We start from the raw sequence: 16,757 nt of genomic DNA, 5'->3' as shown, positions 1-16,757 counted from the left end.
ATCTGCTGCGACCGGTTGGGGTGAGAGAAGGAAGACAGGATAAAGACATGCTGGGGAAGTATGATTCTCAGCAGAGAGAGCTTTATAAACAGAGAGTGGGAAAGGTGACTGAAGACGAAATACTCAATGCATCATGGGAATCCCCCAGCAGCCTACACGTATTGCAGTATAACTAAGGGAGGATATAGGGTCACCTGATCCAGCCCTTTATAGCTATTATGCATACCCGTTTATGATGAGGTTCAGATTTTTATGCTTGAATTTGTTGTGCAGACTGTTTTATTATTATTATTAGTAATAATAATATTATTTGTTTTTGTTTTTAATGAATTACATGAAATGAATATACCAACATATAAAGCTCAAAATTCAATTTAAATTCAAATTAAATACCCTTAGTTCATGAATAATTAACAGTTGACAAATAAATTCTTAAAATATCAATATGAATGGTTAATTCATACATCTGGTTGTGTTGTGTGTGTTTCTGTGACCAGCAGACCACCTCATTATTGCAACATTGTTTTTTTAGTCATTTGAACATCAACCCTGAATAACAAAACTGCCTCAAAGTGACTAAAGCAAGCACAATATATAAAGTGTGTATGAATATAACTAAGTGAACTTAAATAGCTACTGTGATCTAAATTAAATAAAACATTTTAAATTAAGTAAGCAAGTATTGTTTACATTCTGTATATAACCCATTTGTTTATAAAATGTCAAAAAGGCTAAAAATCCGTCACAACATCACGTCCCTTGCTTCACAGCTTCTGGCTTTGAGTTCTTAACGTAGAGTGTGCCTCATTTTTTAATGTCAGCTATTCTCTTTGAAATGTTTAAGGCTGAAAACTCCTGCCACAGCTTTGGCTTGCTCATGAAGCCTGTTAACTGATAAAAGTGAGATGTCCCAGTTAAATTATGCAGCACTTTCTCTCTGAGGCTCTCCACAGAGGTGCCTGGGGAGAAGGTGAGAGACAGTATCTGCATCCTTCATCAAGCCAACTACAGCACACTTGAGGTGAAGAGGGAGAGAGTGCTTTAACTAAAAGCAGGACTCCGGTTTCCTAAGCTCTTAAAAAACTCGTGCAGCGATGCAGGGAGAGGACAGACTGGGAAGAAATGAAAGAGGTCTGTATGTGAATAAGGTCAAGGGTACTTTTTGGGAAAAGCCTATATGAAAAGGCATTACGTGCATTGTGGATGTGAATGGAGTCAATGGGTATGAGCCAATGAGAAAGAAGGCCAGCTCATAGTAGCCTACAAGCTGGCTGAAAGTGCTGGGGGCCAGCTCGGCTGATGCAGACGACAGATGGGCCTGACAGCCACCATGGGGACATTTTCTTAACAAGTTGAACATCCGACAGAAAAGGTATAAAATGCTCGCAGAGAGTGAATGGCATCATGACATGAGCCAAAAAGAAAAGTCCCTAATCTTTAGTATTCAGATCCCAAAGGAACCAGTCAGTGTTTGAACAAGCTAAAGGTAAGAATGCAAAAATGAAGGTTACACTTTCAGATTCTGTTTTGATGACACGGTTGTATTAGTCATAGGAAGAAAACAAGACATTTAAAACCATTAAATAATGTTTGGATGTCACAATGATCTCTGTCGTTGTGACAGAAAGCTCTGAAATTAGTTCAAAACAGTGTTAATGTGTCATGACTAATGACTCTCTCTCTCTCTCTACATATATATATATATATATTCCATTTTTACATTTATGTTAAACATATATATATATATATATATATATATATATATATATATATATATATATATATATATATATATATATATATATATATATATGTTTAACATAAATGTAAAAATGGAATTTGTTTTTACACATCATACACCAGATATTTTCTGAAATAAAATATTCAAGTAGAAGTAAAGAGGCTGGTCTATTTACACCTCTGGCATCCACATGCCAATAAGTTTCAGCTACAGTATTAAGAGCTTTATTTGCTTTATACAAAAAAAATGTTTTTGCCAGTAAAAATATAATTGGATTTCAACACTGTAAGCCAAATATGTGCTTGTTAAAAGTAAAACAGTAAAACTGTGTCGCTTAATGTTCACAATCACTCTACATTTCTGCCTCCCCTAATATATTCTACAACAATCCAGCTGGTTCCTCACTTACTGAAATATTTAGATAACACTCACCTGATGATGGCACTAGATCCAAAGACAATGCATCACAAAAGTTACAAAAATAATCTTAAGAAGAATCACTGCAGAAATCCTATATATCTGTGCATGCTCACAAAGACAACATGCAAATATACAGCATAATTTCATTTGAGTGAGTTGAGTCTTTTATCGAGCCAAGTATCAGAGATCAATCAAAGATTAAAGAGAGTAGGATTTTTTCTTCTTCTGTGTAGTAATAGACTCAAATCAACAAAACTGTGCAAAACAGAAATTGGATCAGAAAGAGTTGTAAATCAGCCACAGAGAGGGTCAGTTAATGTGATTATATTAGCACAAATCAATTGTGTCTATCAGAAGACAAAAACCAAAAGGACAGTAAAAAGGCACAAAGTCTACAAAGATTAAAACAAAGAACAACAAAAACAAAACATGAAGCGCTATGGTGAAGCAGACAAATCAAACTACTGAAAAAGATATGCAGGAATGAACACAAATACATCCAAAGAGGTCAAAAGCAAAAAGACAACAAAGAGAGTAATGTGCTTTTAATGTGTCAACAGGGCCATTGTCTCATAACCTGACAATCATTACAGTCTGCAGTCTATAGATTGGTGGACTAATGACTTGAATGCTGCATCCTCTATTGCATTAGCAGTTACCACACAAGCAGAGAGCTAAATGTCAAAGTGCTTCTCGGGGTAAAACTACAGCCTATTGTGAAGGCTGTGTTGAAAACAACAGGATAAGATAAAAGACATGTCATACATGTTTTAGCCAGGCATCTTTTTTGTGTGTTAAGTACATTTTTGCGTGAGTGGACCTTTAAACAAACAGTAATTAAGCCATTAACAGGGCAACATTGTCAAAAAAAACCAAAAACATAAATACATCTAAAATGTACAATATACAAAGCTGTGCAAAGTAGGCTGGTAGTGATATCCTGTACTGTACAGACAAATGTTGAACTATCAATGCAACATATGCTCACAGCTTTAAAATAAATGTATAATCCATTCACTGAGCGCAGTCTTTATCCCGCATAACGGTCCCGCTCCATATCGTGCCAAAGTTTAAACAGGTCAGGCACAAGTGACTTAAAGCTCATTGATCAGCGCGGCTGTCATTCTTAGTTTGACCGTACTGCCCCTTAAAGATCACATTGGCCGTCAGGGACGTCAGTGAAGCAGTGCTCCTACTGTAATAGGGCACTCGCTTGTTCCAGGTCAGTCCTGTTGGAACCGCCCCACTGATCACAATCTAGATATCCCATTGGCCAAACGGTCATCCATCGAGCCACGTACAGAAATCTGACGTCGGGATTGGCTCAGGTGGACTTCGGTCACAAAGACAGCTAAAGGTAGTTGGTCGGGGTAGACGTCAATTAACTCTCTATTGTCCGTGGATTGGTGCAACAGCGCGGGCGGATTCCTCCATGGGTTCGGTCTGCAAGGCTCGCGGAGAGCGAATGTCGTCATGAGCGGTGGGTAGGAATTAAAACATTGGTGTTTATATTGCATTCTACTTCGTAAAACATTATATTTGCGTTGAAGGGAAAGCACTAATCATGCTGTGGTACAAATAACTATGTTTTAGGGGTGTTCGTGCGGTTGTATGTACCAAAATAAGCAGTGCACTTCCGGCAAAGAGCTCCCTTTTTCTGTAACGTTATCAAAGAGAGTTTGACTTGCTAGCTACGCGTCAGCTAGCCAAAATGCTACTGGAAGCTATGTAGCTGGTCCTTTACTTGTTTCTGCCCCCAAATCGATTTGTCCATTTCCACCACATATGAAACCCCACAGCAATACACCGACATGTTTTCATGTTGCACCCATTCCCGTCGCGCCTCATTTATTTTTATCAAAGCAAACCAGCACATATATAAGCTAGTCGATAGACATTTGAGTCTGCCTCAGTTGAGTCAGTAGCACTAGCTAGCTTGGTGGCTAACGTTAGCTGCTGTTGCTCTGCAAGCCAACCTAACAGACTGTGTTGCATGGCGGCGCTATTTTGAGGCCGCACTTTTCCCCCCATTTGTGTTATTTGCAGGACTTAAAGTCACACTTGCATAACTGATGGGAAGTTCTGTTCTTTGTTGTTATCACCAATCCAAAAATGTGTCAGGGTGGAGAGATTAGTGGCTCGCTGAGCAGGCTGAGATATCCCCGAGTGAAAGTCTGTTGCTTTGGTAGTCATGTTCAAACGTTTCGATTAACAGCTGCATTTATAATGCTTTTACTAGATGAGGCAGGCAGCTCCAACAGAGGAACTCCTTCCTGTTTGTACAGCTGATCACCAGCCACGACACAGAGATGAGTTTATTGTGTGTCAGGCTTAAGTTTACTGTCGACAGATGAGCTGGCAGATACAGACGGCACAGTTTGTAGAAAAGAGGAATTTCTACTTCAGGCATTTCCTCATAACTAGCAAGTTATTGTCTGACGTCGGCATTGTATGGAATGCTTTTTTATGGAATATTATTACACTTGTGGTGTCAGGCACTGGAGTGTTGGTGACAGATCCAGTGCATTGGTTTTGGAGTGAGGCTGTCCTAGGTCAGGATGCCTAACTGGAATGAGATCAGGGTGCCTTGCATGTCTGTTTTTTTGTTCCTTAGAGTTTTTTATTTGTATTTTAGTGGCAGGGTGTGTTGTTCTGCAGGGTGATGTCAAAGGTGTGGCCTGTGTTCTTGGTGTGCAACAAAGTTAGTCAAAGTACCCACACGAGTACCAGGAACTAAAGTTTCACAGCAGAACCTTGAATTGTAACACATAATGTCATTGCTTTTAATGTTGTTAGTGATGGGTGTATTGCAACATCATTTTCCTCAATAAAAATGTAAGAGAAGTTCAATAAATGATCATTGTAATACTTGTGCATTTTTGTGTTTTACGTGTGTGGACAGAAATGCTGTGCAAAGGGTGAAGACAAGAAAGATCACTGAACTACATAAGTTCTTGAAGAAAGCTGCATTTGCACTCTTACAAAGAAACTAAGTTTTTTCTCTGCAAACTGTGCTGAAGGTACATGCTTTCAAAGACAGGCAACCACAAACCTGTTTCATAATTTATAACACCTGTTAGAGCAGGCAGAGAATAACTAAGCCCCAAACATTACAACTCCAAACAAGTGTTGGTGGCAATGTTATTGCAGTATCTGTGTTAATTTGCATATACAGACTTGTGCAATCATTTTTTTATCATGATGAGAAGACACAGCTCTAATTCATCTTACTTTGTTTTATACATTTATATAAAATATGACCATTGGCTTAAAAATCTGCATGTTGCAGATCTATGATGATGAATCACTTCTTTATCATCATCCTGTGTATTTGTCACAAATATTGGGACAGGCTGAAGAGTGATCTGTGGCTACCATGTGGTCATATATCTTATCTGCTGGTTGAGTTCAGGTGTTTTCCAGCTTAGATATGTCGCTCAACAGGGGTTAGGGTTAGGGGACAGTACTGGACTACTGTCCCAGTAGTGTTTATCGTTTTACATTTGTCATTAATAATTGTACATTATTGTTAATAGATGTTAAAAATGCCTGCAGGTATTTCTGTTCTATAAAATCCCAAATTAAAATATTTGAATCTTTCACAGATCCCTTGGCTTTTAAATTGCATATTTGTGTGTTGTTCTTGAATTTATATAAATTATTAAAAAGTGGAGGTGGTATCGTGTGCACTAGCTGTGTTGTAGTTCAAGCAGTAATGGATAGTGGAACAGCTTGTGTTGCTTTATCCACAGTTCCACAGCAGTTCTGTTTGACAATAACAGCATCGACCTATTTTGACCATTAGGCTGCTTTGCTTGGCTCTCAAGATTTATCCTGCTCTTAAACTGCTGCTGGGCAGCCTGCCCTAAATGTACTTATGCTAACTGTTGAAATGGAAATATAATATGCTCAATATATTTACTGTCTTTTTCTCGTATAATATTTTTGAGCGCAGTCCAATGTATTTTTTTGTCTGTTTTTTTTTTTGCTCAGAGTATTTGACATGTGGCCAGTAGATTGACATTTGCTGTTAGAACACACACAACCTCTGGCAGACAGAACTTGTTAAGTTTATGAAGTACAGGTATCACAGCTCTTTCTTGATTGACTAAATTTTGATCTGGTTAATGACCTAAGTTTATATTAGACTGGATCAAAAACAAGTCAAATAGGAAAAGATGTGCTGCAGTACCTAAAAGAACCGTGTGTATTTATCAAACAGATCAGTAGGTGTCTGCATCATTCCCCATGTACTGGAAAACTTTAAAGCTTTAGTTCCGTACACTGCTTTGCATTAGTGGTAACTGTTTTTCAGAGCAGGCTTTAGAGATCGTCTGCATTGTTTATGTTATTTATTTTTGCCAGTTAGCTCTTTGTGGTATATTCCATCACAGTCGAAATTTGTTATTCCTTTATAATTCTGTTATTGATGCAGTTTAATGTGTGTGAATATACAAAATCTCCACTAAGTTACCGAGAAAATTGAATAAATGACTTATTTAAATTTAAATTTAAGATGTGGAATAGATGTGGAGTAGATTCTGGGCAAAAATAGAGAAAACATAGAAACCTTTGAAGGAAAAGTATTTGTTTCCCATCTCTGTCACTGGTAAATGTGGCTGACTCATGCAAATTGCAATTATGGTGATTTAACAACAACAACAACAACATGATATATTGACTCTTGACAGATAGCTTCTAATGACTCTGCTAATAACATGCGTGAGTTGAATATTTTTAATATCGTCAACATATTGGAGGGAAAATATTTTCTCGAAACTTCAAAAAACAAACAAACAAACAAACAAACAAAAAAGCACAACTCTGTCATTCCTGAATCCTTTAAGAGATGTGAGTCATATAAATATCCCACATGTGTGGTGAAAATGAAAGTGTCAGCATGCAAATGAATGCGTTAATTAGCGCAGTTAATGGCATCATTTGTGTAATTGATGACATTTATTGATCATATAGCAGTGTAAGTGAGATACTGCATGGCTTGTCCTTCACAGAGCTCTTCTGTTTTGTTGTAATGTCCTGTGATACCCTTGAATAGCTTAACCATTGCTGCAGGCAGCCTGAAATCTCTCTGCTGTGTGTTTTTTCAGAACAACAGGACAGTATGGCTACCACTGTCGCTGTCAGTCCCAGCGAATACCTTCAGCCCTCCTCTGCTTCAACACAAGTGAGTAGCAGCCACAAGCCTCGGCTGTGCACGCATGTTGCACTGTTGCAATCTCTTCTCTTACTGTTGCTCTTAACATCTGTTGTGTTCATATTGCTGCCATATCTTTGTGCTAATATACACTGTGTGTTTACTTTTCTGTAGAATTCCTTTGATGTTTAGTGCATTGTAAGCATTGAGTGTTTTTTAACCCTCAATTGCAAAAGGCTGATGGAGTACTGTTGTTACCCTGCCTGGCAGGCAGTGTGGACACCTAAGTTTGTGAATGCGATAACTTGAGAACAAGGATATGTAGGAGCTTCAAAGTGAATACCATAGGTGCATCTACTAAAAATCTCAGTGGTTAAGTTTTCTGGAAATCTTGTGAATGCAATAACTCGAGAACAAGACCGCGTAGAATTTTGAAATTAACATACATACAAAAACGACGCTGTGTAAGTTAAGATGTCATGATAAGTTTATTGTCAAATTTAAAACTGCTTTGACTGGAAAAAACCCCCAGAGACATTTAAACAAATGATAAAGAACCAGTCAACTGTTCTAACTTACCTCTGGTATCTGGACCCTTACGCCCACTAATTATGGATTATGGCAGCTTTATCATTACTTTCTCAGATGAGGTTAGATCCAGATTCGGTGCTCTTGCACTAGTTTAGTTTGGAAATGGAAAACCGGCCCTCACTTCTCTATGTGCCAGGATAGAGCTGATGTGCTATATTTTTCTAACAAAAACAATATATTCTATAAATTCAGTCACTGTTTTCCTTCGATGTTGATCAATATCTGAGAGACACAACTGCACAATTGGGAATTTAAATACTAATGACATCACTTTGTGTCTTGCACCAGTAGTCACTAAACCTTTTTCACTTTTGTTGTATCAACTTTCCTAGTCCCAACTTAAACCCGTTTGTTGCCTCAAATACATAAAGCGGTCCAGTGTATATAAAGTGTGCTGAAGATGGCATTAATGTAGAATGCTTCCCTGTCCTGCAGCTTGATGATCACACATTTGGACCAAAGAGGGGCACAAAGGCATCGCAGGTGGAAACTCCTACACCTACTACACCTACTTGATCGCTACTGATTATGATTCTTAATGTGTAGTTGTAGGCCTACCTGTTGGTTTGTGTTAACTTGTTTTGTTTTAGCTTTTGATCTTACTACTACCTCATCCTATCGTTCCCTTAGTGTTGAATTCTTCTTGTTCAGGCTGATTTTAATGCAGGCTTGGACTATGTTTCTGTCTTCCCACAGGACACTCAGCCCTCTCCTTTGGCTCTGCTGGCTGCCACCTGCAGTAAAATCGGCCCTCCTGCTGCTCAGGCTCCTGTCACCTCTCCGCCAGCGCAGCCACAACCTCGCCGGCTCCTTCCTATAAAGCCAGCTCCAATAGCGCCAGCTCCACCGAAAAACCTTGGTTTCCTTTCAGCAAAGGGCAATGTGATCCAGCTACCTGCTGGCCTGGGCTCCACAGCTCCTGGCAGCCCCATCGTCCTTACTATCCAGCAGAGTCCTGGTTGTACCGGCACCTCGGCCACTCCTGGCATCCAGTATCAGGTGGTGCCGCAGATCCAGGGTGCACAAACCATTCAAGTGATGCCACAGGGAGGTCAGATCCAGCTCATACCTGGTACCAACCAGGCCATCATTACCACTCCCATGACCATGCCGGCTCCGGCTGCAGCCACTGCTCCTGTCACGCCACAGAAGACCGTAGCCATCAAGCCCTCCCTCAAGGTGCGGAAGCCAAACAATACAGCTACAAACGTTGTGCAGCTGCCCAGTGGACTTACAATTCCCCTCAACGTGGCTACAGGAGAAGTGGGTGGGACACAAATCATCACAGAGACAGCCGCAGCCCCTCCCACTCCTGGAAAGGCACGACGAGGGAGGAAAAAAAAGGCAGTACTGGCTGCTGAGCCTCCACCGCCGCCTCCAGCACAGGCTGCCTCTCCAACCCCAGAGCAGATGGAGACCATCCTAATAGAAGCTGGTGATAACATCATACAGGTACCCCTATTTGTTATTGTTTCTGGTACTGAAAAGCATAAACGAAGGCACGATTTATTTTTTTAAGTTAATCTTCAAACAGACTTAATGGTCCCCTTCTAAATATGTGTTCTCTTTGAACTGTCAGTGTTTTATTTAAAGTCTGTCAAATTATAACGTTACGCAGACACAAGTTTGACATGTAAGCCAGACTCGGCATCTACTCTCACTGCTCTTAGTCTAGCATTTACTGTATGTTAAGTAGAAGTCCCCAAATGCCATATATATTTAATTAATTATCAGTTATTTTATTTTTTAATTCTCTCTTTTTTGTTGAAAATCAGTGTAACTGATTCTGTTTTATCACAGAGTATACTTCTTAAGGTTTGTGCTCCTGTAATACAAGCCGGGCTTGAGCACTGGGACTTATTAATCTTAATAAAAATGTATGCATGCTAATGAATGTTTATAACCTGCTGTTCCTGTTATCATTTTTTGTGAAGAGTCAAAAAAGAAGAAAAAAAAAAAACAGGAAACTGTCAACTGTTTTACATCTTCAAAACCGTCTGCTTCCTAATTAGCCTCAGGACAGTTTCAGTTTTGGGCAGGCAGCTGTTTTATGGTACAGAGCTTGTTTTTTTTTGTTTTTTTTTTGTTTGTTTTTTTTAAATTTGTGATCTGTTCTTCTGCCACCAAATGGTTAAAACAAAAAGTATTTTTAGTGTTACAACCACTTTTTGTTTTTCACACTCAAAAGGTTCCCTGTGACATAAATATACTACCAAAGTGAGTAAATGTGTGTGCAGTTCAGATTGATAAAAGTCTATCCGCAGTTAAACAGAAACCACAATATTGTTATCGAGTTTGAAATTCTACTTTTAAACACTCAACCCAGTCTATAGCTAACTGTTAAATGAATGTTTAGCCTTTCAGTGTGGTCAAAACATTGAAGATGTTAGCTAAAGCCTACGTATGAGGATTACTGGTCAGCTTCTTCTCTCTATATTCACAGGCAGGGAACAATTTACTGATTGTGCAAAGTCCTGGGCAACCTGCTATGGTGCAACAGGTCCAGCTGGTCCAGCCCAAACCAGATTCTCAGGTGGTTCAGATCCCACAACAGGCTTTGAAGGTGGTACAGGCTGCCTCTGCTACGTTGCCACCCGTCCCGCAGAGACAGTCTGTCTCCTCGAATCTGCAGGTCACTCCAACAGAAACATCACCAACACAGGTATCCGTTCAGACTTATTGTTTCTTTAACTCTTAATATTTTTAGTCTGTTGTGTCAGGAAAGGCATCCAGTGTAAAATTCTGCTAAATCAATATCTAGAGCTACCTGCTGTGGTAACTCCTTGTAAATAAGGAAGCAGCTGAAAATAACTTCTTCTGTTTATTATGAATACCTCAGGAACGGTAGCAAAGGACCATGTGACATTCTTACAACTAAGCTAGCAACATGTCGAAAGTCATACATAAGATAATATAACAGTTTAACTAGGAATTAGTTTAACATTTTAAGTAAACTTAGTGATATTTTTTTTCCCCCAGATTCTCTTTAAAACAGCATCAGGTGAATGGCAATCGGTTCAGCTTCAGGACTCCATGACAACAACAACCCCTGCCACCACAGTTGCCCCTACCACCACTGTCACACCACCAGCTGGCTCCAAGAGAACACAAGCTACCGGAGGACGAAAGGAGCGGACCTTGGCAAAAATTGCCCCTGCAGGTGGAATGATACAATTGAACACATCGCAGCTCACCTCAGCAGCACAAGCAGTGCAGACCATCAGCATCAACGGGGTCCAAGTTCAGGGAGTTCCTGTTACCATCACCAATGCAGGCGGTGAGCTGATGCTAGATGCTTTGGGTTTGTTTGTTTTTTTTCTTCAAGCTTTCCACTGGCTGTTTATAGAGCCAATGCTATTGTCTAGTACTACTGATAAATACACTAGGGTGTTTATGCAGCGCATGCATGGTGTGCAGCACACTGGGGGGTGACCCCACCACCCTCATTTCCCATTTTGAGGAAATGCAGTGGTGGAAGAACTTGGATTGGAGTTGAAGTTTGAAGTAATTGTAATTTTTGTGTTAAACAAATAGAACACCATCTGCAGTTGTTGTTCTACTGGATACTCGCCTCTCTCTTAAGTTCTGTTGCTGCTTACCAGCAGCCCCTAGCCATTTCTGTTTTGTGCAAGAAGTGGACCAGTTTATAGACATGTGAAAAATAATATTTTCAACGAACTTCATACAGTCTTGTGAAAAAATGAAGTAAACCCTTTCCTGCTCGCATGGGAGTTAAGAAGGTAAGTAGCAGCCGAGTGCTGCTAATCAAATGTACTTGATTTTGGCAGATTGATGGTCTGGTGTGTGTTAACTCACTGCCACAATCTTCCCACAAACTTCCCTTCCCTTTAAATACGGCCCAGAGTCCGACTAATGCTCAGAGAAATTAGAAAAACACCCCAAAACCTTGCACTATGATAAAAGCTATGATATGAAACCATGATAAAAGTTCGGGGCAGTAGAATCAGAAAAGGACTGGACAAGTCTGACTTGTTTGGAAGGTTTGCCAGGAGAAAGTCTCTCCTCTCTAAAAAGAATATGACAACCTGGCTAAGAATTGCAACGTTGCATCTGAACAAACCTCAAGACTTGTGGAACAATGTCCTTTGGCCATAATTCATGTTGCACATTTGGTGAAAACCAAACACAGCACATCAGCACAGACACCTCATAAAAACTATCAAGCGTGGGAGCAGAGGCTTATTTTGCAACCACAGGATCTGGATGCCCTGCAGTCATTGAGTCAACCATGAGCAGTCAACCCAAGCACACCAGCAAATCTCCAACAAAATAGATGTAAAAGAAATGATTCAAAGTGTTCCAGAGGCTCCGTAAAAGTCCAGATCTCATCCTGATTAAAATGCTGTGGTCAGACTTTAAGAGAGCTTAGTGTAAATTCACGTCCACGAACCTCAATGAAGCGACCTTGTAAAGAAGCGTCGGTCAGACTCCTCCATAACAATGTGATAGGCTGATAGTTATACAGAAAACAATTACTTCATGTTATTGCTGCTAAAGATATTCATGGAGAATAGAAGCACTGCTCCTCCACATTGAAAAATGATTTGACCGTCTGATGAGGATCCTTTATCGATGCCTCTGAAGTGGGGTGTTTTGGGCATCTCCTACTGGAAAGAGGCCTCAGGTCAGACCCAGGTCTGGTGCTAAAGATAGCAGACCTGGGTCTGAGAGAGTTTATATCTGTTGGCTGACTTGGGGATGACTCTTTGTCGGTCCAGATGAAGAAGAGGTGGCTGGGGTGAGGGAAGTCTGCAGCCCCTCCAACCCAAACCCAGATAAGCAGTCAAACGGATGGATAAAATAACTTTATCAGTTGTCAGTTATTTATGTTAATAAAGAATAATGTTGACCTTTTCCTCAGTCAAAGAGCAAAAGCAGCTGAAAGTTTGCAATGTGTTTAAAAACTCTAAAACAAAAACAAAATTTTAATTTGCAACATATAGCTTTCGCATCTTAATTTATTGTTGATTAGAATTTCAGTTTACTGATGGCAGTAAACTGAATTATCCAGCTCCTGCAGAAGCCCTGCTGTTTGTCTTACAATGAGTCTCTGCGTTTGTTAGGCCAGCAGCACCTAACGGTGCAGACCATGCAGGGTGGAGGGCTCCAGCTGGCTGCAGCACAGGGCCAGCCTGCTATTCAGGTAGACCAGACCCTCACCCTGGAGTTGCCTGGCCAGCCAGGAGAAAAGAAACGACGCATGGCCTGCACTTGCCCCAACTGTAAAGATGCAGACAAGAGGTGAGTCTGTCAAAGGATGGGTTGGGATCAGTTCTACATTTTGGGAAGTTCATATTATACTTTTTAGCACTCAGACTATTAAAACTCTCATACTGATAAAGGGTTTGAATTTTGTTCACTGTTTAGACCCAGTGAGGTGGGAAAGAGGAAACACATCTGCCACGTCCCTGGCTGTGAAAAGACTTTTAGGAAAACATCTCTGCTCAGAGCTCATGTCCGGCTGCACACTGGCGAAAGACCCTTCGTCTGCAACTGGGTTTTCTGTGGGAAACGTTTCACGCGCAGTGACGAGCTGCAGAGGCACGCCAGGACGCACACAGGTGCTCTGGACACAAACAAACAAACAGAATCGTCAAATCACTCTGTATTAAACTTCACATGCTACAATACAGAGGCAAAATAGGCACACAGAGTTGCTAAATACACTTAAAAACTTAACAATCCAGACTTTTTACAAATTACGTTTTTAAAAACACCTATTGTTTCTTCATTATTGAAAGTGCATTAAAAATATTACTCAATTAATTTTTTTTCCCTCCCACAGGAGACAAGCGCTTTGAGTGCAGCCAGTGTCAGAAACGCTTCATGCGGAGCGACCACCTGACAAAGCATTACAAGACTCACATAAACACCAAGAACTTGTGAGCAGACGGTATACAGATACAAAAACTCAGAAACTAACTGTGTTACAGGAAGGATGGGCAGTGGAGATGAGACCAAGGGATTGTGCTTGTGACTTATCCCACAATGGGAAACTCTCCAGAATGAAATGCTTGATTCCCTGTCACTCTTCAAGGACACTGTGTGGCGTGGTGTACAAAGGAACCCTTCCTGGTGGACTTCAAACTTTCAGCAAATTTATTGACCATTTTTTAAACGTTTTTTTTCCCCATTTGGTCTGAACACGTGGACAGATTACTGTGACTGAATTTGTAAGGTAAAAATGCTTTAGATTTAAATGCTTAACTCTGCTAGATTATCTATGAACTTCTCTACTTCTCTGGTGGAAGAACATATACAGATTTTTCTTTATTTTTTACTTTTAGAAAACCCAACATCATCAGTTACAATTTCAGTCTCTTTTATGTTGTTTTTTTCTTCTACCACAAAAACCTTCATACTCTTTATTACAGAATATTAAGAAATTTCAGAAATTGAGGGTGAGTGCGCCCTGGTTACCAGTAGTGATCTAAATACAGCAATATGAAGCGATCTGCAAAGTTGGCTAATGTTGGGAATTATGTTGGGAAATTGATTGTTTAAATTTAAGGAATGGTAATTAATTAGAAAATATACTTGGAGGACCAAGAATTAGTCCTTGTGGAACACCAAAGTAAAGAGGATGGAGTTTTGAGCCACCTGAGTTTTGTAAACCATGAAACGGATAAAGGAAAAGCAGAATCTAACCTCTTTAAGCCACAAGGAGGAAGCTGTTGCTAAAGATGTGGAGGAAACATATTAAGTATCTTAAAATTCAACAATGAAAATTTACACACTGCTCATGGTGGCTCCAGGTGTTTCCTCTGTTGAGTTGAGACAGTTGGTGCTCTTTTATCATGAGTTGTGTGTAATAGATGAAATGTTTGAGACTGTACCATTGTTCTTTCCAAGTAGGTTTATCAGGAAAATGTCTGATAGTTATGTATTTATACTACCCAAAATTCTCTACCTTTACACAGGCACTGCAAGAAGTTTCAAATATCAGGAAAATTAAATAAAATTGTTAAAGGCTGGTGAGATGGCCCAGAAATGCATAGAAAGATTTTTGCTGATGAGCTAAGTTTTACTGAGTTTAGACGCTAAAGATTTAATTTGGTGAAATATTAGCAGTAAGAAGAGTTGATAACTCAAATGCAAAACATGCTCTTGCATCTGTGGTCCAAACTTTGTTTCTACATAGTTGGTTATTTACCATGCATAACAAGACAGGTGCACTCACTTCTAGGGCTGTGTATCAGATTGCCATTTATTTTTGTATAGCTCCTGAAGTTTAGCCATCCAGTCATTAATCACATTAGTTCCAAGTCAAACCAGTCTTAGTTTTAGATTGATTTTATTTGAGTTCTTAAATGGTTGCATGTTCATAGTTGACATTTAACTTTGACAAACTTAATGATTTCTGCTTCTTTTATTACCTGTTTTTAACCTGAATAGTTCAAAGTTTCATCGTGGCAGGAAACATGTTCATCATCCCAAACTAAAGAACCTAAAAATTTGGTACCTGCAACACTTTCTCCTAGTTTACTCATTTAAAAAACGAACAAAACTACACTTTAGTCTTTCTTTCATTGTTCAGATTTGATGAATTGTAGCCTATGCATTGCTGTATATAAGATCAGACTTTTAATTATTTGGCCTGACTTGACAATCATGTCACAAGATGCAAAAAAACAGGAAAAAAAATAAAGCTTTCTCAGGCCTTCTATGAGTTACACAATGTTTTCCAGCTATATGATGGCTTTAATTCTAAATTAACACTTAAGATGTTTTTGTGATGTACAGATGACCAGCATTAGCCCTGCTGCACAGTACTGATATAACTTTCTTTAATCTCATTTGCTTTACAGAAAATGTACATTTGCTCAGTGATTTTGATGTTATGAAGATAAGCTGACCATTTTCTAACAAGTCAGCAGTGAGTTTGAAGCCTAAAATTGCCGGGTAGTTATTTTAAGAAGTACATTAGGTCATTGCTTAACAAGGTTTTTTTGGTCAAATTATCCAGCAGAGCAGCTTCACAGTGTATCTACACTGAGGTTTGTTTCTGGTAGATGGTGCAGGCTTGCTACAGGTTATGCAAAGCAGAGGAATTTGACCAAAAAAAGCTCAAGTCCGATTTGTTTTCAAAGCACTTTGAACAAAGTGCTTTAAAAAGGTGACGTTGGGAGAGAGAGAGAGACAGAGGCTGCTCATATTTATGTTTGTATTTCATGTCTGAATATGTAAATAAAACGTGTCTGTCAGACACGGTAAATGTAGGATATTAAAAATTGGTAAGCTGCATAGTTTTGTGGTTGGCGTAGCCAGCCTTGAAGGAAGTGGACTTTGTACAGTGTTTTAAGGAAAAAAACATATATATGTGACATTGTATAGCTTCATTCCTGCTTTGTATAAGACTTCTAGATCTTTTTTCTATGAATTAAAGATGCCTTAGACAGCTGCACCCAGTATTTAAAGATGTTTTTTTTTTCTTTCTAATTCCAGGTAACAACATTTGTAAAATTTTGTTTTGTGTTTTTAACTTATGTTACATGCTAATGTCATGTGCACTGATTAAACTCCCAGGTTCCAAAATTTGTAAATTTAATGTTGATTGTAATTAAATATAATGTTTTTTCCCCTGAATTAAGTCATTTCTGTTGCTTGGTTTCTGTGAATGAAATGCTTCTTCTCCAAGCCTATATGTCATAAAGTGTTCTACAAACCTTTTTTTGTGTGTATATCAGGAGAACCAAGAGAACCAGCAATTAATTTTCTAAGTTGTATAAAGGTGCTGAAACATAGTTTGCTCCTTTTCTACCATCACCCCCCCTCAATAAAGAACTCATACCTTATCAATGCGTCACTCTTTTTAACTTTCATTTTGGG

At 39.3% G+C, this 16,757-nt stretch overlaps 1 protein-coding gene across 3 annotated transcripts; it reads left to right on the top strand.

The window, feature by feature from the left end:
* Positions 1–3,538: 3,538 nt before the first annotated feature.
* Positions 3,539–16,723, top strand: sp2 (sp2 transcription factor). 3 transcript variants are annotated; one of them, XM_084932214.1, is made up of 9 exons: positions 3,539–3,641; positions 7,270–7,346; positions 8,343–8,390; positions 8,604–9,359; positions 10,351–10,569; positions 10,887–11,208; positions 12,992–13,169; positions 13,296–13,489; positions 13,714–16,723. In XM_084932214.1, the coding sequence occupies exons 1-9, from the start codon at positions 3,635–3,637 to the stop codon at positions 13,812–13,814; spliced, it is 1,902 nt and encodes a 633-aa protein (XP_084788340.1). In that variant the 5' UTR covers positions 3,539–3,634; the 3' UTR covers positions 13,815–16,723. The 3 variants fall into 3 exon arrangements, with proteins under 3 accessions (XP_084788340.1, XP_084788339.1, XP_084788337.1); XM_084932213.1 differs by lacking the exon at positions 8,343–8,390 and having other exon boundaries at positions 3,543–3,641; positions 10,887–11,184; XM_084932211.1 differs by lacking the exons at positions 3,539–3,641; positions 8,343–8,390 and adding an exon at positions 3,655–5,181 and having other exon boundaries at positions 10,887–11,184.
* The last annotated feature ends 34 nt before the right edge of the window (positions 16,724–16,757 follow it).

Source organism: Perissodus microlepis, chromosome 6 (assembly GCF_051167445.1).
Source record: "Perissodus microlepis isolate ML-2025 ecotype Zambia chromosome 6, ASM5116744v1, whole genome shotgun sequence".
Lineage (NCBI taxonomy): Eukaryota > Metazoa > Chordata > Actinopteri > Cichliformes > Cichlidae > Perissodus > Perissodus microlepis.
This window is presented reverse-complemented; position numbering and strand designations above follow the sequence as displayed.